We start from the raw sequence: 27802 nt of genomic DNA on the forward strand, positions 1-27802 counted from the left end.
GACTTCCACATAAGGTTCAACAGTTCTTCCATTACCTTCATCAGAGTTTCCAAAGCTTTTCTGAGAGAATTCTTTTCATTAAGATCTCCATTTTATGACCCAGTCCCCTCCCAGAGATGTCACCATTTTTCTTCAGTCTGTAATCAAAAAAACCCTTCAAACAGCAGCTTTTGTAGATATGAAGTTTCTTTCATGGAAGGCTATTTTTTGGGTTACCATTACCTCTGCCAAACGAGTATCGGAACTACAGGCACACTCTCAAGGCTCCCTTCCTTATCTTTTGTAAGGACAGAGTGTCACTGAGAACAAACCCTTACTTTCCTTCTAAAGTAGCTTCTGAATATAACTTGAACCAGCAGATTGAGTTGTCAGTTTTCTTCCCCAGTTTTACCAATGAAGGAGAACATATGTTGCACACGTTAGACATGCATAGCCAACTTAGTATGCTGTCAGAAAATTTGGATCAATGGTTTATGTCCTCCTCCAAGAAAAGCTGGGACAGTCAGCATCTAAGGTAAACCCCCTCAAGATGTTTGAGATTGCATTTCATTTGTCTGTGATTTACAAGGTATGCCTTTACAGGCAAAGCCTAAGGCACACAGCAGCATTTGCAAATTGAGTACTTATCAGTAACATTTGTGGATCAGCAACTTTGTCTGCAACTCATGCCTTTGTATCTCATTACAGGTTAGATGTGCAGTCCAGGATTTGCAGATCTTTCAGTTTTGCCGAACTCAGGAATACCCTTCCTTGAGACTTCCCAGGTACCTGTCGGGTAGCTTGGGAATCTGTCCCACGTGTTGAATTAGACAAAAAGACATCATCAGATACGAAAGTTATATACTTAATATAACAATAGATCCCTGTTGTCTTCTTTTCACCTGGTTCAACTCCCCTCCCTCTCTTCCCCTACCATGTTGTTATTGTACATCTAGGAATCTGCCAGGTCTCGTGTGTACCTTGTCTGACCCCTTGTATCTCCACACTAATGTAGTGTGTAGTATGTAGTGTTTATTTTATTTCCTCCTTGTGTGTGTGTGTGTGTGTGTGTGTGTGCGTGTGTGTGTGTGTGTATGTGTATATCAAGGTATATATATACATATAATATTGTGATGTCAGGTCTAGTTCAGATAATTGAGCGTTCAGTTCTGAGAAACTCTTTGTCAAGACGAAACGAGCAAACTTCACTTAACATGAATGTGCACATCGCGAGTGTCTTGCACAGGAACAGAATTAGTTGGCCAGCAGTAGGAAATCTGCCCTTTTCCCCACTGTAGTGCAGTCTCGGAGTTGGTATATATAGGCAGGGAGGTGTGGGGGGCATAGCCCCCCACCTGGGCGGGTTCGACATAGTGCAGTGTATGTCATGGTAGTAATGTTGGTCAACTAATCCTATTCCCTGTGTACACCATTTGGTGATATTACCATTCACTTAAATGGACATTCGCCGTTTTCGTCTCGACAAAGAGTTTTACGGAATTGAACAGTTGATTATGTGAACTAGACCCAAGATCAGTCAGCAAACTCTGTCTGAGGTAATTCAGGCAGGAGAGGGGGAATGGTGGGTAGGGGACGGGTCAGAGCTCTTTTTTTCCAAAGCTTTGGTGTAAGGTATCGGTCGGATCCAACAACCCACATGTTGAATTAGATGAAAAGACATCCCAGGTCTATCATTATGGCAAGTACGTAACTCTTTCTGTCTTGTCGTTTAAGCCCAAAGCAGAGTGCTTGTCAGTGCATTGTTGGTCTGCACCAGGGAAAGATGTCTAAAGCGAAGTACCCCATTGGGGAGCTTTTCATAGGTTTCTTGACTAATGTTAGAGAAAGTTAACTGTCTCCACTGTGGCATGCAGATACCACACCAAGACTTCACTGTTTTTGTGTAACTTCTTTAGGCCCAGAACAGGACATACCTGTCAGTTCTACACTTGGCTTAACAGTAGAATGATGAAGTGTAGAGGTAAGATTTATTGAGTCGTTAGGGCCTTCTTGTACAATATTGTCCGTCAGGCACAGGTTGATCTCTCTAGGCATAAGAAGGAAAAGTGTCCAAAATGTAGGGTATTGGGTTGCACTTATGCACCATCCACGTAGCCTTGTTATCATCAGAGAAGGCGAGATGCTTTTGCAGTCCCCTCCGACAACTGAGGTTGTGGCACAGGCCTCTATGAATGCCTATTTTTGGAGTCTGATACTCTGCAGGGTCCCTCTACTTTTGCACAAGCCAAAGGACTTAGCTCATTGGTTTGGTCCAGAGCCACTTCAAAGTTTCTGGCTTCCAGCGACCTCTCCAAACTGACAAAGTGGTGCCTGGAGTCCCTTGTCATCAGGAGATTCCTCGATTCACTGTCACTGGGATTTGTCTGTCTGTTCACATCCTGTCTCCAGTGCAGACATTGCCATTATGTCCAAGCCTAAGGCCTCACATAAAATGGTGGCATCCAGCTTGCCCTAGCAGAGGTCTTCTGGCTACCAGTCCCAAACTCAAGCCTATTAACAGGGCCTAGTTAGATTGGCTTAGGATTTGATCACCATATTCAGATCCAGATGCCTTTCCCTTCCAGGGTCTGCCCCTGAATCTTCTCCTGGTAAAAGAAAAGGGGACATATTCCCCTAGGAGTCTTCTGATTCTTTTAACTGTGAGGATGATAATGATGAATCCATCTTTGAGGAATGTTTATGTATTGCTTCCTGTGTGTATTCAGATTCTGATGAGAACCTTGCTTTATCTTCTTCCCCTCAGGGCATTTCTTTTGGGGAGACCCTGCACACCATGAGGGAACACCACAGATTGGAAGCACGGGATTACCCACAATCCAAGAAGAGTGTTAGTGAATTCCTAAATCTTCCTGTGCATAAACCTCTTGCTCCAGTCTTGGAGGTAGTAGATGATGATAATGATTTGCTGGATTCTTCCTTATGTCCATATTCCCTACCCCCCTGCCCCTCAGAAACCTGATAGATTCTAGAGAGTTCTGGTCTCCCAGAAACACCTTTTCAAGAACCCTGTAGCAGACCCTGAAATGATGACTCCAGGTTCCTAAGAGAGCAAAAGCTAGTACTTCCAAAAATCCCCTGCTTACGGACAAAGAAAGCAGAGTCTTGGCCAGGTTCAGAAAGAAAGTCTACACTTTTGCTACCCTAGTCTCTTAAATTGCCAGTTTTGTATGGTGAAGTATCGGGAAACCGTTTAAAGCAGATGAAGCAAAAATAGATGAGAATTGAAAGTAAAGCCCTGTACAATGAACTGATAGACTTATGCAATTCCTCCTCTCAAGTAGCTAAGCACTCCTTGCACTGTGGCTGTGTGGCTGTGATGGTCTGAAAACTTCCTGCAAGGCAGTAGCTACAGCTACCATTATTGTAAGACATGCCTGACTGAGGGAGCAGTCCCTACCTGAACATGTGAAATCCAGTCATTTGGATGCTCCTTTGGACAAAGATTTCATTTTTGGCCCCAAGGCTGAAGCCATGCTTAAAAAGATGAAAAGAGCATGTCCATGCAAATGGTCAAGGACTTTCAGGTTCAACAAGTTCAACTACCATGCTTCAGCTGCAGTTATCTTACCAAACACCGGTCCTTTCCAGCCTCTCAGTCTAAGCCAAGACATAAGGGACCTCAAAGGGAAGAGGGTCAAAGGCAGCACCAGCAACCAAGACAGTTGCAAGCAGATTCCATTAGGCCTGTGGGATCCTGAAAACATGGACCCAGCAGGGAGCAATCATGACTATGAGACTCCCTTTCCCTTATCCTTCAAGTCCCACCCCTCCTTACCCACCCCTCTCAGACTAAGGAGGACCTGCCGTCCATCATCTTAAATTGGACTAACATTACTAGGTATCAGGGGATACTGAAAATCATAAAAAGAGGTTACTTCAATTCAAACAGCCTTTAACTCGATCAGGTTTTCCAGGTATTCCACCAAATCAAAAAACAGAGGCCTTAAAATAAATATAGCTCCTTTGCACCCACAGTTCTGTGGAGCCAGTACCAAACACATTGCAAGCAAAGGGATATTACTAAAGACTTGTGATCCCAAGAAAAGAGGGTACCTGGAGGCCTGTTCTTGTCCTGTCCAAGCTGAACATGTTCTTGCAGGCACTAAAAATTCAAAATGCTAACCCTTTAAAAATTGTTGCCCATGATTTCACCCATTATCTACATAGTAATCCTAGAACTGAAGGATGCATGTCTACACATTCCCATACAAAAAAAAAAAAAAAAAACTCACTGGATGTTCTTACTCTTCAGAGCAGATGTGAAACATCATCAGTTCTGTGCTCTGCCCTTTGGCTTGTCTACTGCACTAAGGGTGTTCACAAAATGCCTAGCCCATGTGATAGTCTTTTGCAGGTCAAAGGGCATTCAGATTTACCACTTAGATGATTTCCTCAAACAAGAAAAGCTAGAAAAACTTACTGATTTGCTCTGCACCCAAGAGATCCTGGCTTCACCACCAATACCCAAAAGTCTCAGACTATCGCCACTGAAAGAATACTCTGTTCTATTTAGTATACACTGTCTTTTCAAACTATTGCTAGCATGATTATTAGCTTGAATAAAAGCTGCAATAATGATATGAAATTTAAAGGGTTAATTTAGAAGTAGTATAAAATGCAGAAAAATAGCAAGTGTGCTGGCAAGCATATATAGCTTAGTTAGATTTTTTGGCATCCATGTAAAGGAGTATGTTATTGAGAAACAGTCTGTAAAAATAACTGCGCAGATGGCAGCTGGAAGGACATCAACAAAGTAAAGAGATGTAACATCAAGCAATATAAAGTTGGAACAACAGATAGTGCTGGAACACCACGTTTCAGATAACTGAGTTTTCTTGGACCATCGAACTTAAATCAAGGACAAATTATAAATTAGAAGAATAAAGAAAAACTGTTATACAAAGAACTGTTTTACATCAGACTTTGAGAAAAATATCAGACCTTTTGGTAGAAATATGACTGTGCATAAACAAGCTTTGGGTATTTGCCATAGAGAGATGACAGCATCTGTGTTGCATGCTTGTAGATCTGAAAAGAAAAATGTGATAGTAAAGCATATTAACTGAAAGAGTTGTCTTCGTGTATTTATTGTACTCCATACAATACAGTAATAAGACTAGTTGATTACAATAATTAGTTAAATGAACTGTGGTATGCATGCATGTAAATGCAAGTAACAGCAAGAAACAAACAAGACGACGTCATATAATTTTTTCAGCCACAAGTAAGATTGTGTTTCTGGGGGCTTTGCTGGGCTTCTTTCTTCAGAAAGCTTTCTTTTCTCCAGACAAGGTTACCTTTCTAACACTGTACTTACAAAAGCTCTTTCTCAGGAGCCATCTCACTGCCAGCTTGTACCTTGGAGCATTGGGTTACATGTCCTCTTGCATCCTCATGATCTCCCTGGCCAGACTACATATAAGGAAGCTACAGTGATACCTCAGAAATGTGTGGTGCCAACATTCACAATTCCCTCAACTTCAGGGTGAAGCTTCTTCCTTATCTCAGGAAAGTTTGCCTGCTGTGTCTGAGCTTGCTCCCTCAACCTGAGCCTTCCTTTCAGGATTATTCCTCAGGACCAAAGTCTGACCAGGGATGCCTCGGCAATAGCTTGGAAGGGCTCACTACAGCAACTTACAGACTCTGGGCAGATGGGACTCCCAGTTCAGAAGCAAACACATCAACCTAAAAGAATTTACGGCAGCTCAAAAAGATGTGATTGCCCTCCTGGAGCAGTGGAAAACAGGATTACTCCTAGTAAAGACAGGTAGTACCACGATTATGTGGCACACAAACAGGGGGGGGGCTTACTCTTACCGTCTTTGTCACCTAGCCATAACCCTTTGAGAAGCTGCAAACCCCCTAGGTCTGCACCTCATGGCTCAGTACCTTCCAGGCAAAACAAATCAACTGGCAGATACTCTAAGCAGGAGCCTGTCAGACCCTTACGAGTGGCAACTGTATCGAGAAGTTTTTCTCATCATTGCTGGAGAATGGGCTGTGCCAGAGATGGACCTTTTTGCCACCAAAGAAAACTCTCTCTTGAAAAAGTTGTGCTCAAGGACCAAACCAAGGTCAGCCTGGAAGACAGATACCTTCTCCTTCCCTTGGACAGGCCTATTCCTCTATGCCTTCCCTCCAATACCCTTGATCCCCAAGGTACTGCTGAAGATAAGGGAAGAAGGGCCAATGGTCATTCTAATAGCCCCAGATTGGCCAAGGCAACATTGGTATCTTCTAATTCTCCGTCTAAGCAAGAAGGAACCATGGTTGCTGCCCCAACGGGTGGACCTATTAACACAAAACAAGGGCACCATCATACACCTCAACCTGAACACACTCAAGTTGACAGCGTGGATGATACGTTGACCCCCTGGCAGGGGTCATCCCTTGACAGACAGGTTCTGGATATTCTAAAAGAAGCCAGGAGACCTAGCACAAGAAAATCGTACCCTGCCAAATGGAAGCAATCCACAGGCTTGCACCTGTCACCCTTAGGCTTTCGAATACTGGCCAAGGCTCTTGCCACCCCCCTAGTGCCTTTTTTAGGCAAGGCTCAAAAGACAAACCCACCGCTGTAAATAACACAAGTAACAAAAAACTGAGGATAATGCTACTCGATTCCAGAAGTCTAAACCTCAAAATGCATGCACTCGAGGCACTCCTTAGTGTGGAGAAAATCGATATATGTGCAGTAACAGAAACCTGATTTAAGGCTCCAGAAAGCACCCCAGCACTACCAGGCCACAACTCATACCATACATTTCGGCCACAAAACCCGGACCGAAATATAGAAGGTGGGGGAGTATTCCTATTCATCAAGGATACCCAGACCCCCAGGTTAGTGGCACAGCACGATGCTTCAGAGATCATCCACGTGCAACTAACAACGGGCAAAACTGCTATTCAAATTATAGCTTGCTACACATCACCCACCATGTCCCAGGACCCCCCCACTCCACATTCCTGGAAACACTGGGAAACATAAAGGTCCTACCAAACACCCTGATATTGGGTGATTTCAATTACCCAAACATTAACTGGGAGAACTACTCCAGTACAAACTCCCTTGCCCAACATTTCCTAGAATTTATAAACTCAAACACCCTTGATCAACTGGTCAACACCCCCACCAGAGGTGACAACATATTGGACCTGGTCATCACCAACATGGGTGACCGGTGTTCCACACCTGAGGTCAACCCCTCGCTGGTTAGATCTGACCATAAACTAATCACTCTGGATATCCACATTCCGCCACCACCCCCGATCAAAGAAGCCACTGTGAAAAACTTTTCAAAAGTAAACTTCACGTTACTTAAGACCGAGGTGGAAAGTTTCAAAGCCCCCATGCTAAAGGATAACGCTGTCCAAGCTGCAAAATCCTTTACTAATGCACTCCACGGGCACCTACAAGAATGCATGGATCGTGCTATCCCAGACAAAACCAAGACACACTCCTCCAAGAAAAGGAAACCAGTCTGGTGGACCCCTGCCATAAACAAGCTATACAATAGAAGGAGGAAACTAGTACAGAAAAGAGTAAAATCTCAAGAAGGGAAGACATCCCTGATCAGTATCCGCAAGAAACTACGTTCCCTCATAAAATCATCCAAGGCTAGCTTCGAAAGAAAAATTGCCATGGAATCCAAAGATAACCACAAGGCATTCTTTAGCTATGTCAAGAATCTAAGTGGCAATTCTCAGATCTGCTCTGAGTTAGTGCAGAATGGCACAAAATACACTGAACTGACCGATATAGCCAACATCCTGGCAGACAGGTTCAGTGCAAACCTCACCCCTCTCACCCCCAAAAGGGCCTATAACTATACCAGAAGAATGTAGTGCCCCTGAAATCACAGACACTCAGGTTAAAACAGCCCTCTCCAAACCCAAAAACACAGCATCAATGGGACCGGATGGTGTCCCAGGCTGCGTCCTACATGAGCTCAAAGATGAACTAACCCCTCACCTAAACACACCGTTTAAACTCAGCCTGTCCACAGGCTATGTGCCCACAGAGTGGCACAAAGCAACGGTTATTCCGCTCCACAAAGGTGGAGCCACAATGGACCCCGGGAACTATCGCCCTATAAGCCTGACTAGCTTAGTCTGCAAAGCTATGGAGCACATCATCATGGATCTCATTAACAGAGACATAGGAAACCTCCAAACACTGGACCCTACCCAGTTCAGCTTTAAGGGCAGGTCATACCTCCTAAACCTGGTGGACTTCTTTGAGACCGTTACCAAGGCTATAGACGAGGGAAAGGTGGTCCACACAGCCTACCTAGACCTCGAAAAGGCCTTCGACACCATTCCCCACTCTGGTATTATAGACAAGCTCACCAGCCTGAACATAAACCCCTATGTCATGAGATGGGTTGCCAACTGGCTCATGGACAGAACCCACATGGTAAGAGTTGCGGGAGCTAGGTCTGACTCTAAACTGGTTACAAGTGGCTTTCCCCAGGGCTCTGTCCTTGGAACCCTCCTGTTCGGCATATACTTCTCAGGGCTATAATTGACTCTCTGGCAGGCACAGACATCCTCCAAAAGGGTCTCACTGAGATAGATACCTGGTGTCAAAACCATGGCCTCAAGCTAAATGCCAAAAAGTGCATAGTCATCCCCTTTGGAAAAAACAAAGTACCCCACAAGCTGCCACATAAGTGGTAGCCCCCTAAATACGGAAGATGTAATGAGGGATCTGGGGACCCAAGTAGATAGTAACCTCTCCTTTGATAATCCCATTGCCAAAGTGGTTAGAAAATCCTATGTGGCCCACCTAATCATAAAAGGGTTTGCATCCAGATCGAAAGCTGTCATTGTGACCCCTCTACGCATCACTCATCAGACCCATCATAGAGTACAATGCCCCATTTGGGATGTACCTTACAAGACACCTGCATCAACTGGAAAGACCACAGAAGTTCCTCACCAAGAGGCTCACTGGCCTCAAGCAGATGCCCTATGCAGCTCGACTGAAGAAACTCCAGCTGTACTCTGTTGCATACCGCCTACTCAGAGGTGATCTCTGCCTGACATACAAGGCCTTGTCCAACCCAGAATTGATGGACATACTCCACCTAAAGAAAACCATATCCCCTCGAGCCACATGCTCCAGGGATCTAAACCTTACCACAACAATAAATAGGACGTGCTGGAGGGATAGATTCCTGTCCCAGAGACTTCCCATGCTCTAGAACAAGATTCCAATTTACATTAGGCAGAGCTACTCGCTAAACCTCTTCAAGAGAAACCTTGATGATTGGATGGGAAACAGAAAGTTTACCCCAGGGATCACTTCAATGGCTCTGCTGGACAGAGGCACAGGGAACTAATCTAAGGGGGTGGCGAAAGCCAACACATTCTGGCTAGGCTTATAAATGCCTTTGGGCAGATAGCCTAGTACCTACCTATGAACCTATATGGTTCAGGCAAATGGGTCAAAGCCCTCTTCAAGCTCAGATGTCTCTGATACTTTCAGATTTATCCGGACTTTTTGCCAAATGCCTGTCTTATTCCCCTGTTAAGTTGAAGTTGCTGAAGCAGGAATTTTATCTGCTTACTCAACCCCCTCTTTTTTCCCATCCTCTCATGAAACAGTTCCTGAGAGGCATATTCACATTAGACCCCTAAGAAAACCTCCTGTTCCCCCAATGGGATCTCATTTTCATTTTGGAGAAGCTCACCCTCCCACCTTTCAAGACAGTTGCCTCAGTAGACATAAAATTCCTGACCTGAAAGCCTTTTTGCCAGCCATTACTTCAGCTAGAAGGGTTTCAGAGCTTCAGGCCCTTGTGTGTGGAATCTTTCATCACTTTCCACCCTGACAGTCTCTGTTTGGACTAAACCCTCCTTTATGCCCAAAGTGGTTACAGAGATCTCTCTAAACCAGACCACCCACTTGCCTACTTTCTTTCCTAACCCTCAAAACAGGGGGGGGATCTTCCAAACACTGGATGTGCACAGGCAATGGCATTACTAATTGGACAGAACAAAAAATGTCAGAAATTCTGATTAGCCTTTTTGTGGCCTTGCATGTAGCTCCAAGGGGGCCAGTTTCTTAGCAATCATTCTCCAAATTTATCTCCCACTGTATATTATTTTGCTATGACCGTTATGGAAAGAAGCCACTAAACACTGAAGTCTCACTTCACTAGGACTACTGCTGCATCTACAGCCGTTCTTAAATGGGTTGCCATTAAAGAAATTTTAGAAGCCTCTACTTGGTTCTCTTTGCATACCTTCACCAGACGTTATCACATTCCATCCTTCTCTATGTCCAGAGCAGGATTTCCCTCTGCTGTTTTGCAGGGCATCCTTTCTCTTCAAAAACTTTCCATCCATCCTCTCTTCAGCTTTGGGAGTCATCCCAAAAGAACATAGTACAGTTTTGTGCACTTGCCATAAATGTAGATGTTCAGGTGTAGTCACTGTTGCAGTGTTCTTAACCTCCCTTCCTACACTTTTGCCCAGTGAGGTTGGGGTGGGCATTCTTCTCTCTAGTTCCAGGTTGTCGTCCCCCCCCTTCTCCATTCGGATTGCATTCTGGAGTTTCTGCGCTTAGGCCCTTAACTTTGGGGACCTGCTAGGAACTTCCTTTCTGTTGTGGCAAGAAAATACTGAGTTTATCTAGCCGGCTGACTCCCTTTTTATCTAGCCGGCTGACTCCCTTTTACTCAGATGCCTTGATGTCAGTCAGGATGTGCCCCTGCTTCAGGGGTAGGAGAAAATTCTCTGGTCGGGCCAGCCACAGGCTTCCATGACAGGAAATCCCATCAATTAAGACTGAAACAATGAATACACTCTAACATCTACATTATGGTAAGTGAACACAACTGTACTTTTTCTCCTTTTGGAAGTGGCCTGGGGCAGTTACCACCAGCTTCCTGACAGAATGGATGTACTCGCACATGATCAGGAGTGTTTGATACACCACACCACCAGTCAACTTTGACTTGCCAGTATGATAGAATTGTAATTCCCTTTAGGCACCTGTTTACTGAGAATGTGCAGCAGGTACTAATGGAGGCAAGAAAGCCTGCTACTAGAAAATTATGTATTGGCAATGGAAAAGTTTTTTTTTTTTTGGTTAGTGCCAAGAACGTAACCAGCACCCATTCATGGCTAGTTCTCAGGTTTTACAATATTTAAGTTATTCTCCTGTAGCCTTTCTTACTCCTCCTCCAAGGTTCCTCTGTGGTCCATTTCATGATGTCTGCCCATGGATCCTCCTCTTTCAAGCCATTCTCATGGTAAGATGTTTTTGCTTAAAAGGCCTCCAAGAAAACTGGCAGTCCCTTCTTTGCATTTTAATTTTGTGCTAGCAAAGCTAACACTTGCTCCATTTGTACCAGTGAATCTGGCTGATGTGAGTTTCTTAACATGAACAGCAGTTTTACCGGTTGCTCTAGCTTATACAAGAAAAGTATCTTGAGTTGCAAGGTCTTATAGCGAGTTAACCCTGGCTTGTTTTCCACATAGGGTTTCTTGGTGAACCAATCTCTAGGCATAAAACAAAGTGGAGTCTGTGTTTACTTTAAGCTAAACTATCCCTTCCCCGATTGTGTTACCTGATCTTAAAATGAGGAAGAAGGGATACTCCATACCTTTGATGACCACTGATGACTCTGGTACTGTCTTGACAGAACTAAATCTTTCAGATCTTTGGATCCCTTCAGTTCTTGGGAAGGTAAGAAGGGACAACCTGTGTCAATGCAGACTATTTCCAAATTGTTGTCTAAGGCTATTATCTTTTGTTATGCTTACCATAAAACTATTCTTGGCAGGGTCAAGGTCCACTCTACCATGGAATCGGCTTTATCTATGGCATTCTGGAAAGGGTTGGATTCTAGAAGTATCTTGGTCCTTTAGACGTACTTTTACAAGGGCTTTACAAGCTTGATTCCTTCTCTGTCTAGCTCAGCCCTTGCTAGGACCATTCTCTAGGGGCTCCTGGACTCTTCCCCCTTCAACCTCCCAAATTTTGTAAGCTATGGTAATCTGTCCATGTGTCTTGGGCTACTGTGTAATTGTGTAAGTAAATTTATTGTAACTGTAAATGTTCACATGATCTCTGCTGCAGTAGCTGCTCCCTCCATCATCCTTATTTTTTGGTGTATTGTTAATGCCAGGCTGTGGACTTCTATTTTTTTATTGTTTCTAGCATTGTCCTTTCAGGGCTGAGCCTCCCTGTCTCTGTTATCTGAGTAATGGTTTGGGCACATTTGAAGGTACCTTGATACTTTGAAAGCTGGCTGACTGTTGTATCCTTTCCAGGATATAGCCTGTATAACTTAAGATTACTGAAGCAGTAATCATTTGAACAACTACTATTATGGTAAGTTTAGGTAACTGTACTGTTTTTAGTTTCCAGGCTCCACAGGTACCCCACCTTTGTGCAGAGGGATGACTGTTGCCATTCTGCATTCATGAGGCAAGAAACCTGCTTGGGGGCTATGGTTAAATAGCGATTCCAGAGGGCCGGATTAGTCTTTTTCATGCTATTTGGAAAGCAGTCTGGGATATTGTCGGGACCCATTGATGCAGTGTTCTTGACCTTAGGGATATCATTGAGGGCCCGTTTCCTAGTGATAGCTGTTGGAGTTGTACTCAGTGGTATTTCCTGAGGGGGGCTGGAGGGGAGAGGTTGGTAAAGTTAGTGCTGAACTTGTTTTTCGGTAGGTTTGCAATATTTTCTGGCTCATTGTAGATGGCTCCATTAACAATGGGCTCTGCACGCAATTGTGTATTGCCTTTGAGGTTGCAGACATTACTAAAGAATGTCTTGTGGATGTCGTCTGACTGGGAGGCCAGATCTACCACAAATTTGACTTTGGTAGACTTTTTCTTGCCACCTGAGTTTTTAGTTTAATGAGAGTGTTTTTATCCTGTTGATTGCTACATCCTAATTTTTGTCACAATTGTCTTTCTTCTGTTCTACAGCCTACTGATGATTTTCCATTAGGGTGGCTATGTTTTTTAGTTCTGAACAACAACATGATTGGTACAGCTACCGCTGTGCAGCTATTAACATACCTATATAGAGTTTCTGTGAGCACTTCTGCACAGGCAGCAGTGTTCTCAAGGTTTAGGGGTTGTTAAAATTTTGCAGAGTCATCATTTAATAGTAAGATGTTTTTCTTAAGGAGTTCCTGAACATTCCAGGGTTAGTTATATTTCTGGGTTTTATTTTTTACTTCAAAGGAGACCATTTTGTGGTCTGACCTTACCAAAGAGGACATTACACTATAGCCTGTGCAGATTGAGAAACAGATGCACTATGTTTGCACCCCTGGTCAGAGTATTGACAGTCTGGTCCAGACGGTGTGTGTTCACAAAGTCCAGGAATTTCTGTGCCTGTACATTCTGGTGTCTTGTATGATTCCCATTTAATAGTGGGGAAGTTAGTTTCCCATAAATACAGTGTTGGGTTGGATGGTGAACATCTCCAGTAAACTTAAGTATGTGTTATGGGTTTCCTGGTTTATAAGGGATACCTGTAGTTTGCATAGAAGTGGTATGGGATTTTGCCTATGCTGATTTGAACAAGAAGAATCTCAAGTGCATTATCCTGTTTGACCTACCTGAAGGTGTATTTATTTTTATGTATATTGAGATGACACTGCCGTTAGTCCCAGCCCAAGTAGTAGTTGGCCTAAATGTGCAGAAGGTATTATAGCCTCCCTTTGAAGGGGTGCTGTCCGCGGCTTTAGACCATGTCTCTGTGACTGTACAGACGTCGGCATTCTTTAAGGTGAGCAGAGCTTGTAGGGAATGGAGTTTCTTGTTTAAACTCTTAGCATTGATTAGTAACACCTTCAGTTTTTCTTGGTTTTGATTTGCTATGTTGGAAGGATTGTCATTTTGGCATTGCCTAAAAAAGGCACTATGCTGAAGAATTATGTTTTTAGCTAATATTCAGGGGTAGAGGTGCAGACCATCCCTGGCAAAGAAGTGCGGTATTTGATCATCTGCTTCCATGTTGACAGATCTTGCACTCCTAAGCCAATTACTAGTTAATCATTTGTTCGTTTTGTGGCATCATCCCTGGAGAAGGTAGAATTCTGCACAGTGCTAAGCTTATACCAGCCTATAATGTCTCTTCGTATAGTCTAGGGAGGTATGTCTTACGTCATATACACCCACATGGACTATGACTGAGTCATACTAGTACTTTTGGTCCAGTGACCTGAGTGCACGGATGTGACAGCTGCAGCTGCTCTAATTTTTGTCAGATACATCTCTAAAAGTTTCAGAATGCATTTTGCCTCTGTTCTCATTTGCAGCTACTTGTGCCTCTTCATATCTGACAACTATAAACCACAACCTGCTTTCAGCAGCCATTGTTTGCATCTCATTATGCACTCAAGATGTAAGGTCTTCATTTGCATATCATTATATGCTTATTTATATATCCATCTTAGCACTGTTTTCCTGATTGATCTACAGTGCTACCTGCTTCTGTGAATCACTACCTAGCTGTGCAGGCTTTTTAGCAGTCCCTCACTGTGTACTATGTAGCTTGACAAAGGAAATTGGCCTGGCAAGACAACAGTATCTTACTGAAGGTATTGTTGAAATTGTTTTTTTTTACTAAAGTCATCATTGTAATTTTTTAGTGGCTGTTTTGTTTGAAGGTCTGCGCATTCACTTTTTTTTTTTAATTTTGCATGTTAAAATTGTAATTTATTTTAGTGAGTTGAGTCCTTTTATGAAAACAGTATTTTGAACTGTTGGTTGTGTAGTTTTTCATAATGCATAGAAAAGTTTAATTTCTGCTTTTGCAGGCAGTTTTTCTCCAGAATTGTAGACAAACTATTCCTTGCCTCTCCAGCTTCTCATCATTCAATCGTTTTACACATTCATTCACATATGCCTGCTTGAAAAAGTGCTTTATTTACATATTTATAGTTAATGTTTAGGCTTTAACAGCATAGTATATAATGACCTAATGTCCTTTTAGCTCAGTGACCGTATGCCTGCCAGTTGAATTGGTACAAGTCTCCATCCTGCAGTGTGTATTAAAATGCTTTCAAATGCAGAGTCATAATACTCCGCTCTTTTCTTAGATCTCAGCAGATGTACACCCAGTCAGGCCTGGCTTCTGCCACTGCTGCAATGCTACCCAGTGCTGCCTTGCTGTCTGGAGCAATGGTGAAGGGACAATACTTGGAATACCAAGCTATGCAAACTGCAGACTTCACAAAGATGCAAGCAGGACTGCTTTATCAGGCACCACCATTTATTTACAGTTCTTCCCTGTGTGGAACACAGATAACAGATTCGCAGTTCATGCAGGTAAGGATTTGTAAGTGATTGTTCTCTCTGGCCCAAAGGAAAATTGAAAAGGCAAATTTAATTTAGTAACGTATCCCAAGTGTTTATCTGGTTGAGTGTTTCAAGTTATAATGTGCAGTTGTCTTGCTCAGTGGAAGAGTGTTTCTATTTCCTGCACGGTACCATGTCATTTCACCATCATTGTCTTCTTAGTTTGTTTTGTTTGGCTTGTAGCTCTCCTCAAGAAAGCAGTTTTGTTATAGAGTTGCCCGTGCTTTAGACATTATAGCTGTTGAGTTGATTCTGAAAAATAGCTTCATGTCAGTCAAAGGTGTGTACAAGCTTCCTCTTGTTTACTGTGAGAAATTCAAAGATAAATTAGTATTTCTCCTTGTCATTGTAGTGTATGAGATGTTTATATTTTTACATATCACTGCTTAACTAAAAGATCTGCATATCATGTGTTTCACATTGCTCCTGGAGGTAGTCTACGTAACAATTTCATAGGTAGGTACTAGGCTATTGACCCTAGGGCCTATACAAGCCTAGCCAAAAAGGTACCCTGGCTTTCGCCACCCAAGAAAATTATTATACTGTGCCCCTGTTAAGCAGAGCCACAGATGTGATCCCTGGGGTGAATTTCCTATTACCCATCCAATCATCAAGATATTTCTTGAAGAGTGCTAATGAGAAGCTCTGTTTGACATAGGTAGTCTGTTCCAGAGTATGGGAAGTCTCTGGGACAGGAATCTATCCCTCCAGCATGTTCTGTTTATTGTGGTGACAAGGTTTAGGTCCCTAGAGTGTGTAGCTCGGATGGATTGGGATTTCTTTAAGTGGTGCATGTCCAACAGCTCTGGGTTTGACATAGCTTTGTATGTTAGGCAGAGATCGCGTCTGAGTAGGCAATATATGCAACAGAGTAAAGCTGGAGTTTTTTGAGATGGTCTGCGTAGGGCATCTGTTTGAGGTCAGTAATCCTCTTTGTGAGGTATTTCTGCAGCCTTTCCAGTTGTAGCTGTCTTGTGAGGTACATACCAAAACGGGCATTGTACTCTATAATGGGTCTAATGAGTGATAAGTAGAGGGGAACAATGACCTCTTTTTTTTCTGGATGAGAAACCTTTTGTGATGAGGTGTGCCATGTAGAAGGATTTCCTGACCACTGTGGTGATGTGATTATCAAAGGAGAGACTACTTGTCCACCTGTGTCCCAAGGTCTCATCACACTTTAAGTGTTAAGTAGACTACCGCCTATGTGGTAGTTCATGGCTACAGACTTTTTACCAAAGGGGATGACAATGCACTTTTTGGCATTGAGCTTGAGCCCATGGCTTTGACACTAGGCATCTGTCTCAGTGAGGCCCTTTTGTAGGATGTCCATGTCGTTAGGAGTTTCGATTATAGCTCCTAGATGTCCTTCATGGATGCATCTGCAGTCATAACAACTGGGTTGTCCTGTCGTCAGGCAGCCCTTCAGTCGGCCGGATTCCAAAGTCCGGGTCCAGCTTCGGCTGATGTCGCACTTCACCCGACGTCATCTCTGCTGGTCTCCAGGTATAAAAGCATCAGCCGACGCCATTTTCTTCAGTCTTTCTTGCCGCGTGGCGCCCGAAGCAGAAGCTGTTCGCAAGTGCCGGTCGGTCGGATCCAGAGATTACTACTACCGAATACTACTTCGAAGACTTCTAAAAGCTAAGTACCCCGTTGGGGACTCTTTCTTGCCTCAGCCGATGTCAGAAAAAGTCAATAACTGTTTAACTTGTGGGAAACAAATACCTCATAAAGATTTCCACTCTTACTGTTTGCCTTGTTTAGGCCCAGACCACGACGTAGCAGCCTGTTCGGCCTGTGCTTCCTTCAACCGACGAACGCTTAGGCGTCGGTCGGAGTTTGCTGAACAGTTTTTCGGTTCAGATTTTGCGTACATTATGCCGTCGGATCCTCCGACTACCCAAATTAAGAAACGCAAAGAAAAAGACCGACACTCGCGGTCCACGGTTTCGGCCGAAACCATGGTTAAGCAAACCGCGAGTGTCTCGGTTTCGGCCGAAACCGAGAAAACTGATCAAAGCACAGCTGAATCTTTGACTACTTCTGAGGTTCCTGCTAACTTACTTGAATCAGCCTCTGAAATTTTACCTACTACAGTGGTTTCTAGTGAATTATCAGACACCATCCCTTTGGATGTCTCTACCCCAGCACGTGGTGCTGCTAGGCCTCCTGCAGCCATGTCCATTAAGGCTTTTGCCAGGGCTAAAGCAGCCAAGTCTACTAAATCAGTGCCTGTTAAACCCCCCTCAACCAGGCCTACTTCTAGTTCACAAATGCTTACTCTGGCAGAAGATTTAATATCCTTAATTAGGGGATCTCAATCTCACCCAGACAGGGCCTCTCAGCCCCCTGAGAAGAGACCTAGGGCAGAGCCCCCCGAGCCTGTGTCCTCTGATGATTCTGCGGATGACTCAGATATTACAGACCAGCCAGAGGCTCCTTTCTCCAATTATGAAGATTCAGATGCTGAAGAATCCATTCCAGCTGCTTCTCCACCAGAAGAATTCTCCTTTGGGGAAACCTTACATGCCATGCGAGAACAATTCCAATGGCAGCAACAGGATTTCTCAGATTCCAGAAAAGACTTAGGACTTTTCTGCACCTTCCACAACACAGGCCCTTAGCTATACCTCCTGTTCTCTCTGTTGTGGACGATGCTTTTAATGATGTCTGCTCTGCACCAGATTCCTTACCTCCAGCCCCTGCCAAACCAGACAGATTTTACAGGGTACCTGACACTCATCATCACCTATACAAGGCCCCACTTGCAGACCCGAAACTATATCCCAGGGGCCTAAGGCAGTAGCCTCGACCACAGCAAAACCCTATTCCTTCTGAAAGGGAAGCCAGGTCTTTAGACAGATGGTGCAAGAAAGTTTACAGCTCAGTTACGCACGCAGATAGAGTTTTAAACTGTCAGTTGCACATGATACAATACCGAGAGTTTATGCTTGATCAGTTAACTAAAAACTATCCTCTGATGACTCTATAGATAAGAAATATGTATTAGAAATGGTAAATAACATACAACAGGTTAGTAACCATTCCTTAAAATGTGGCTATGATGCACTGGAGGCTTCATTTAGATCAGCCATGACTGGCACAGTGATAAGAAGACATGCATGGCTGAAGGAACAAGTCTTACGGATCATGTTAAAGCTAAGTTATTAGATGCTCCTATGGATAAGACCAGTTTGTTTGGTACACCTGCCCAGCAGGTAATGAAGAAAATGGAAGAAAAGGCAAAATCTGTTCAAGCGGTTAAAGATTTCTTGCAGGTTCAGCCCCCAAGGTTTAGCAGGAACTGGCCTGCCAAAAATTGGTCCTTTCCTGACTCCACAAGATCCCAAAGGGGCAGGAATAGACGCTCCAGAGGCAGAAACCAATCCAGAGGAGGTGCCTACAGAGGACGACAGTGGCAAGGTAATAACAGAGGCACAGACACAGCCACTACCACTACAACAGCACAATTACAGTGACTTAACTCTACATCCGCCTACCAGGGAACAAATAGCAGCCCCATTAGGCGGAAAATTAACCTTATTTTTGAAAAACTGGCACTACATCACAAAAGACAAGTGGATTTTGCAAACCATAGACCAAGGTTACGGTTCCACTTTCACACTTTACCAGTCAAAGAGGAATGCCAAACCTGCCTCCAAATCAAAAAACAGAAGCTCTACAGCAGATAATGCAATTAGCGAAGATGAGAGCTGTGGAAAGAGTGCCAATAACAGAACAAGGCAAAGGATTTTACTCCAGACTCTTCCTAGTTCCAAGAAAGGAAAAAAGTTGGAGACCTATTCTCGACCTGTCCACCTTAAATACATACATCATTGTCCCAAAATTCAAAATGCTGACCCTACAGCAACTTCTTCCCATGCTGGGCAAGGACTGTTGGCTGGTAACTCTAGATCTCAAGGAGGCATACCTGCACGTCCCCATTCGACCAATTTGCAGAAGATACCTCAGATTTCTTGCAGGATCAGAGCATTATCAATTCTCAGCATTGCCCTTTGGCTTATCTACTGCGCCCAGAGTATTCACAAAATGCCTGGCATCAGTAATCGCCCACTGCAGACTACAGGGAATCCAAATTTACCCATACCTGGATGACTGCCTGCTACAAGGGGACAACAAAAGCAAGCTGACAACAGATTTACAAAGGGTCATTCACTTGCTACAAGCACTGGGATACACAGTCAATTTACAAAAATCAAGGCTGATACCATCCCAAACAAGGACATTCCTGGGAGCGGAATTGGACACTGTAAAACAAATGGCATTCCTAACCGCAGAAAAACAAAAAGAAATCCCTCTTTACTTCTTGGCTCTAACAAAACAGAACAAGTTAACAGCAAGAAAAGTCCTGCAGGCCTTGGGCTACATGGCATCATGCATAATCTTGGTTCCACATGCCAGACTACATATGAGAAAACTACAGTGGTACCTAAGGAATCTATGGTCCCAACACAGGCACAGCCTAGAAGCAGAAATTCCACTAATCCCATGCCTAAAACAGGAGTTCCTATGGTGGGCGCAAGCATGCCAGTCAAACCCAGGCCTACCCTTTCACAGCTATCAAGCAAGCCAGACCATCACAACAGACGCCTCAGACCTAGGATGGGGGGCTCACATGCTGGACAAATGCATACAAGGATTGTGGACGCAGGATCAACTCCACCTGCACATCAACCTAAAAGAAATGCTGGCAGTAAAACTGGCAATCCAAAATTTCAGACCATTTCTCAAAGAGGGCCATTTGATGATAAGGACAGACAACACCACAGTCATGTGGTACATCAACAAGCAGGAGGCACTCATTCATACCCCTATGCAGAATGACTTTGGAGCTTTGGAACCTGGCACTCAGCTACAACATCCAGTTACAGGCAATATTTGTACTGGGAAAGGACAATACTCTAGCAGACATATTGAGCAGAACCACATCGGATGCCCACGAATGGATGCTACACCCGGACATCTTCAAGACCATCTCAAAGAAATGGGGAAGGCCACAGATAGATCTATTCGCTTCCCCTCTCAATCACCAGCTCAAAAAATTCTGCACAAGGACATTCCACCCACTTGCATGGAAAGTGGATTCGCTCTCCTTCAGCTGGAAAGGTCTAACAGCATATGCATTTCCACCTCTTTCCTTGATACACAAGGTATTACTAAAAATCAAGGAGGAACGTCCAACGATAACCCTGATAGCTCCAAACTGGCCAAGACAACACTGGTACCCATTGCTGAGGAGCATGTCTCGGGACAACATGTGGCCAATACCCCTGATGCCTTTGATGTTAACTCAGAACAACTACAGCATCATGCATCCAAATCTAAAAACATTGCAACTGACTGCATGGAACATCACATAGCAGCAACTAACCCAGAACTTTCCCAAAGGGTTAAAGACATTATCCTTGAAGCCCGCAGACCTTCAACAAGAAGGAACTATGCAGGAAAATGGAAAAGGTTTGTCATTTGGAGCACCGAAAGAGGAAAAGATGTGTCAATTATAGATATGCCTAACATACTGGAGTATCTGGCAGAGCTTCTACATACAGGCCTGTCCTATTCCTCCATCAAGATACATGCATCAGCTATTTCAGCAGAATACAGCTTTGATCCACCTGTCTTTTCACATCCTTTACTCAGGCAGTTCCTCAGAGGAATCAAGAATGTAAAACCTCCAAGGAAACCACCATTGCCAGCTTGGGATTTGAACTTTGTGCTAGAAAAATTGACACTCGCACCTTTTGAACCAGCAGCTACAGCGGACCTACAGCATCTATCGTGGAAAACTGCTTTCCTACTGGCAATAACCTCAGCAAGGAGGGTCTCTGAGCTTCAGGCCTTAATGGCAGTACAGCCCTTCCTAATCTTCCACCAAGATAGTGTGTCCATGAGGACTAATCCTACGTTTATGCCTAAGGTGATATCCAGAGTGTCTTTAAACCAGGCAATCCACCTACCTACCTTCTTTCCCAACCCACAAAACAGAGGGGAAAGAATGCTGCATTCCTTGGATGTACATAGACAGTTACGCTACTACCTGGACAGAACAAAAAATAGCAGAAAAACTGACCAGCTTTTTGTAGCCTATGCAACAGGAAGGGAAGGAAAAGCTATTTCCAAACAGACAATCTCCAAATGGATAGGAAATTGCATACGATTCTGTTACTCCTTCCATGGAAAACCAATCCCACAGAACATAAGGCCTCATTCTACAAGGGCAACAGCCACTACCACAGCCTTCTTACGAGGAGTGGCAACCAAGGACATTATTGAGGCGGCTACTTGGACCTCCGTGCATACATTTGCCAAGCATTATAACTTACCTTTGTACTCCAGATCCCGAGCAGGGTTTGCCACTGCTGTGCTGCAAGGGATCCTAACCACACCATAATCTAATTTGTTTCCTCCTCCCATAGTTGGCTATGGTATTCTACCCAGTTGTTATGACTACAGATGCATCCATGAAGGACATAGTACAGTTTTGTACCTACCATAAATGTAGATGTCCGAACTGGATAGCATCTGCAGTCAGGATTACCCTCCCTCCTTCCCCTCTGTGGTACTCCTAGGGTATTTACCCTCCAAATAGCTAGCTAGTGGGGGGAGTCTCTTATGGTGTATTTGTTTGTATATATGTACATACATGCTTATTTTTTGAGTTGCCTTCTATCCTTTTGGAAACATTGGCATTTATCCAAAAATTAGCCTTCCAGGAAGGGCAACTGGCATCTGGGGCAAGAAACACTGAAGAAAATGGCGTCAGCTGATGCTTTTATACCCGGAGACCAGCAGAGATGACGTCGGGTGAAGTGCGACATCAGCCGAAGCCGGACCCGGACTTTGGAATCCGGCCAACTGAAGGGCTGCATGACGACAGGACAACCCAGTTGTTATGACTGCAGATGCTATCCAGTTCGGACATCTACATTTATGGTAGGTACAAAACTGTACTTTTGCAGTCATCTGCAAACTTAGTTAGCCAAAGACCTGTGTTAGCCTGTACTTCAGAGAAGTAGATACCAAACAGGAGAGGACCCAGGACTGATTCCTGTGATGCTCCACTTGTCACTGGTCTGAAGTCTGATTTGGAGTCTGCTACTTTCACAGTGTGGGTTCTGTCAGTAAGCCAGTTGGCAACCCATCTTGTGACATAGGGATTTATACCTAGTTTAGTGAGTTTATCTATAATTCCAGAGTGGGGGATGGTGTCAAACGCCTTGGCGAGATGTAGATAGGCTGTTTGAACTACCTTACCCTCATCTATGGCTTTAGTGACTGCTTCAAAGAAGTCTATCAGGTTTAGGAGACATGATCTGCCTTTTACAAACCCGAACTGTGTGGGTTCCAGAGTTTGGAGATCTTCAATGTCTTTGTTTGAGTTCCTTGATGATACATTCTATGGCCTTGCAGACCAGGCTCCTCAGGCTAATGGGGCTGTAGCTCCCGGTGTTTAGATTGCTTAGACTATCCTGCTGAACATTCAGATGCTGCTGTGATGTCCAAGTGACATAAAATGTATTTGAAAAACCATAAAAACACATTTGATGTCCTTCTAATCATATGCTGCAGTATTCATCACATATGGGAGTTCACATCTGGCTAACTTGTACATCTGCCCAGTATACAGAAGTCTGCATGCTATTGCTAGGTATGTGCGACGCAGCGCATCCTCTCGCTTATGTCAGTCGTAAAGGGACGTCTGGTGTAAAGCAGATGTCAGCACACACAAGCCTCAAAACTTTTCTACCACCTGTCCAATCACCTGCTCCAGATGTTTGCTTACCAAGTTAGTGTTGAACCATGGTTCAGATATTTACCCTGTTGGGGGGGGTTTCATTTCTAATTTTCCTGGTTTCTGCTACTGCTTATTTGTGGAGCAATTTCATGTCAGCTAGGAAGGGCACGTGTCAGTGTGAAAGGTAGATTCCACATTGAGACACCCACAATCTGTTTGTTCTGTGTAGACGCAGATCACTGCCATGGCACCTGTGATATTTGTAAGTCATTCGTCCACAAAACTCTGAGTCATCTAGCTTCACTAAAATTGTACTTGGAGAACCAGCGTATTAAGCGCCTGGCACGGGAGATGGAGGTGACGTTGGGTCCTTCGGACTTGCCACTAAAAAGGCCAAGAAATCTCGGCCTGATCTACCAAATGCGCCCTCTCTTTCTGGTGTCTCTTCCGAGGCTGATGTAGGCCTAGAGGTCATTCCAGAGTCAGTGGATGTCCCTTCGGTGGGTACCACAGGGGAAAGCCCCAAAGGAATCTACCAGCATGCCCAAGAGGGAAGTGCAGGCATCCGACTCAGGCGAAAAGGGGGAATCACGGCTCGTTATTTCCGAAGGTCCTTGGGGCATCACTCAAAGCACTGTGCATGAGGATGTACTTACTGACCTAGTCGAATGTAGGCCAACATTGGGCCCTTCCACATTCCATCACATTGAAACTCCCAGAAAGAAGAAAGTGAAGACTAAGCATGTTGCTTCTGCTCCATCAGAACACCCCCTGATTGACAGGCTTTCTCCCAAAGCCTTTTCAGTGGCTTCATGGCCCTGCAGCAGTCCTCACCTTCCTCTGTCCCTTTGCAGTTATTTTCTCTCCCTCCACTGCATTCGCGGACAGCTGCAGACTCCTCTTCAGATGAGGAGGAATCCTCTGAAGATGAGTCATTAGCCTATTCCACCCAGATAGCTTCACCCTTAGGGTATGCCTCCCCAGAAGAGGAATTTAAAGGTACAGATTTCCCTGGGGAGGATGTTTCCTTTGGAGAAACTATCCAAAAAATGAAAGAATTTTTCAAATGGGACTGCTGCCAAGTCTCAGATATTCAAAAAATGTATAATGACCTCATGCAGATGGATTCTCCATCACCCTCTGTTAGTCCCCCAGTTCTGCCAGCCTTCCTGGATCCATTTACTGCTGCTTCCAAGTCCCCATATTCTCAGCCTCCTGCGCCCAAGCACCCAGGCAGGTTCTACAAGGTTCCTGTGGATGCTAAGTTTCTCTTTAATGCTCCATCTGCAGACCCAGCTACCATTTCTATCTCAGCTGATAAGGCCTTCAAGTTATTGTATCTTACTTCCTTACTATCCTATGATAGAAAGCAAGGTTATGGAGAGACTGGGGAAAGATTTACACCTCTGCTACCGTGGCCTTCAGGGCAATTAATTACCAGATTCACATGGCCAGATACTTTCTGGGTCTCCTCTCTGATGCAGGGAAACTCCTTTCTGAGCTTCCAGATTCTCCTGCCAAGGCAAAACTGGCAGCCATTCTCAACTCCTCTGCCCAGGTTACGAAGCATTCCATCAAGTGCAGTTATATCTGCACATGCCTCTGCTAGGGCAGGGGCTTCTGGGTCAGTTTTAAGGAGATCTTCTTGGCTCAGGTTACAACGCTTGCCTGATGACTTTAAGGACAAACTCATGGATGCCCTCTGGATACTAAAAGCTTATTTGGTAGCTCGGCTGCAGAACTATTCAAATCTTCACAGAAGAAAGGTAAGGCGCTGCGGGACCTAAAGCATATCCTGGTTTCTCCTGTTTCCAGGTTCCAAAGGAACTATCCATCAAAAGCCTGCCTTTATTAGGAAACCTGTCATGCCAAGGAAATGAGCTTCTTCTAAATCTGCCTCTTCCACTCCGGTTCAGAAACAGCCCTTTCAGTACCAATCTAAGCCATCCACTCACTTGTCCCCTCATCTTTCTCTCTCTCGTGACTTGGAATTGGATCACCCAGGACTCGAGTCCTCTCCATTATCTAGAGAGGATATTTCATGGTTTGGGAAAATTATCCTTCCTTGAGAGGCATCTCACAACCACCAAAGGCTCAACTGGCCCTCTTCCCTCTTCCCTCAGGTAATTTTGGATTTTCTCTCTCAGGGAACTATTCAAGAGGTCCCTTCTGCTCAACAAGGGAAAAGGTTCTACTCAGGATGTTTTTGGTTTCAAGGAAGGATGGCCTCTGGAGATACATTCTGGACTTTTCCCACCTAAGCACCTTTCTGAAAGTCTGATCCTTTCGGATGCTGACTTTGCTCTCCTCTCTTCTTCCTCTCCTTCTTCCCCCAGCTTTCATGGTCTCATTGGACATCAAAGATGCTTATCTTCACATCCCCATTCACCCTCAGTTCAGGAAATGTCTACGTTTTTCTGTTGCTTCCTCTCACTTTCGGTTCTGTGCTTTGTCATTTGGTCTCTCTATGGCACAAAGGGTCTTCACAAACTGCTTGGCTCCTTTCATAGCATTCGGCAGACTGTAGGGAATTCAGATCTTCCCATATTTAGATGATCTTATTCAAGCCCAGTCACCAGATCTATTTCAGGAGTCTCTTTCCTTCACCATTTCCCTTCTAGTGAGTCTAGGCTTCACTATAAACTTCTAGGATTCACTATAAACTTTCAGAAGTAATTTCTGACCTCTTCACAAGACCACATTTTTCTGGGTTGCAGGATCCAAGCAAACAAGATGGTAGTTTCCCTACCCAACAAAAAGGTGCTGTTCCTCACCTCTTACTTTCAGAGCATTTTACCCCTACAATCTATGACTGCCCAGGGACTTTCTGTCCCCCTTGGCATTCATGGCATCCACTATCCATGTGCTCCCCTGGGCCAAACTGCACATGAGAAAAATTCAGTGGGTTCTAAAGACTCTTTGGATGCAACACTCCAAACCAATGGATTGCATGATTCCACTCCTACCCTGCATAAAAAAGGAGTTGGGTTGGTGGATACTTCAGGTAACCAAAAAATCCTGGTCTCCCCCTGCAGCCACCCCCTCCCTTCCCTAGAATTATACACAGATGGTTCGGACACAGGCTGCGGCATGACTCTACTATCCTGGAGGGTCAGGGATGTGTGGTCTTCCACACAGGCAAAGGAACATAGTGTAAAAGAAATGAAAGCACTGAATTTTGCTTTGAAAATCTTCAAACTCATACTTATTCCAGGGGTGCTGAGGTGGTTTACAGACAACACCACTGATGTTCTTGGTGTTTCACTGTTGCAGTCATCAAACTTGGGTTAGCTGCCTGCAGGTAGCCCTCAGTCGGCCCGAATACCAGAGTCTTGAGATTTCTGCATCGGATGCTGTCGCCTCTTTCATGACGTCAGGTTGTCAGGGGTATAAAACATGCAGCCGATGCCATTACATCATTCTTTCTTGCCGTGGAGCAGCCTGAAGCAGAAGCAGTTAAGTGCCGGTCGGCCGCTAACTGAAATTTTCATTTTTCGAGTTTCAAACCTGAAGTCTTCTAAAGCTAAGTACCCCATTGGGGATCCTTTTTTCTTGCTCTAACCAATGTCAGAAAAAGTTAACAATTGACTTGCCTGTGGAAAACAAATACCTCACAGAGATTTTCATTCTTACTGCGTCATTTGTTTAGGCCCAGACCACGACATCCCTGGCTGTCGGTTTTTTGCCTTGTTTAATGCCCAAACTATTCATAGTCGGGCTATCTTTATTGCTAAATTCTTTCGCTCTCATTCTCCGTATTCCGAAATGGCTTCGATAAGCCATCCGACTACTGATCTTCCGAAAAAACGTAAGGATAAAGAGAGACAGACTGCATATGTCCAAAACTGCAGACGATGCTTCCATTAAGCTAGTCGCCAGTCTGCCAGTACTCAATGAGGTGCCTTCGCAGCCCCTGATACCCGCTTATACAGATTCGCAGGCCTCTGCTGAGACCCATTCGGAATCTGGTATGTTGCGAGATGCTTCTTCGACTATGGAACCTGTTGATGTCTCTACCTTGGATGGGTCTCGAGCCGCTATGCAGGCACCGGCTTCTGAGGGTGTATTTTGACCTACTGATGTTCGTATTAAACCGACAACTTCGTTTTTGGATAATACTACCGAGATTCTCAGGCCCAGAGTTCGCACTATGCCTAGAAAACAGACGACCAAAGCGCATGCTCAAGCTCCCATGCCACAAAAACAAATGTGTGGAGTGGCTGAAGACCTTATTACTCTAATTAGGGGAAGCCAGACTTCCCTTGCTAAAAGACAAAGAATTGAATTTCCTTCTGATTCTACAGACCAGGAGTCTGATGACTCTGACCCTTCTGATTACCAGGACATACCCTTCTCTACCTATGAGGATTCAGAGGATTTCATTCCCTCTACTTCCCCTCCAGAGGATTTTTCTTTTGGTGAAACCTTGCATACCTTTAAGAGAGCATTTCCGTTGGGAATGCCAGGACTATCCTCAGTACAAAAAGAGACTCGGAGAATTTTTAGATTTACCTCAGCACAGGCCTCTAGCTATACCCCCTGTCCTGGATATTGTAGATGATGTCTTCATGGAATCCAGTCTTACTCCCGACACTTTACCACCAGCCCCTAGGAAACCTGACCGGTACTACAGAGTACCTGATTCTCATACATTTCTCTCTAAGAATCCTACTGCGGATCCAGAGACCATTTCCCAGGGACCTAAAG

General features: G+C 44.3%; 1 protein-coding gene across 1 annotated transcript in view; it reads left to right on the forward strand.

The window, feature by feature from the left end:
* Positions 1 to 27802, forward strand: part of PRRC2A (proline rich coiled-coil 2A) — a 3202076-nt gene that overhangs the window by 2757277 nt on the left and 416997 nt on the right. Inside the window, exon 29 of the mRNA XM_044082142.1 lies at positions 15078 to 15306. Coding sequence (XP_043938077.1) covers positions 15078 to 15306 — 229 coding nt within the window. The remainder of the gene's footprint in view (positions 1 to 15077; positions 15307 to 27802) is intronic.

Source organism: Protopterus annectens, chromosome 9.part0 (genome assembly GCF_019279795.1).
Source record: "Protopterus annectens isolate FY-2018-M chromosome 9.part0, PAN1.0, whole genome shotgun sequence".
NCBI classification, from domain to species: domain Eukaryota; kingdom Metazoa; phylum Chordata; order Ceratodontiformes; family Protopteridae; genus Protopterus; species Protopterus annectens.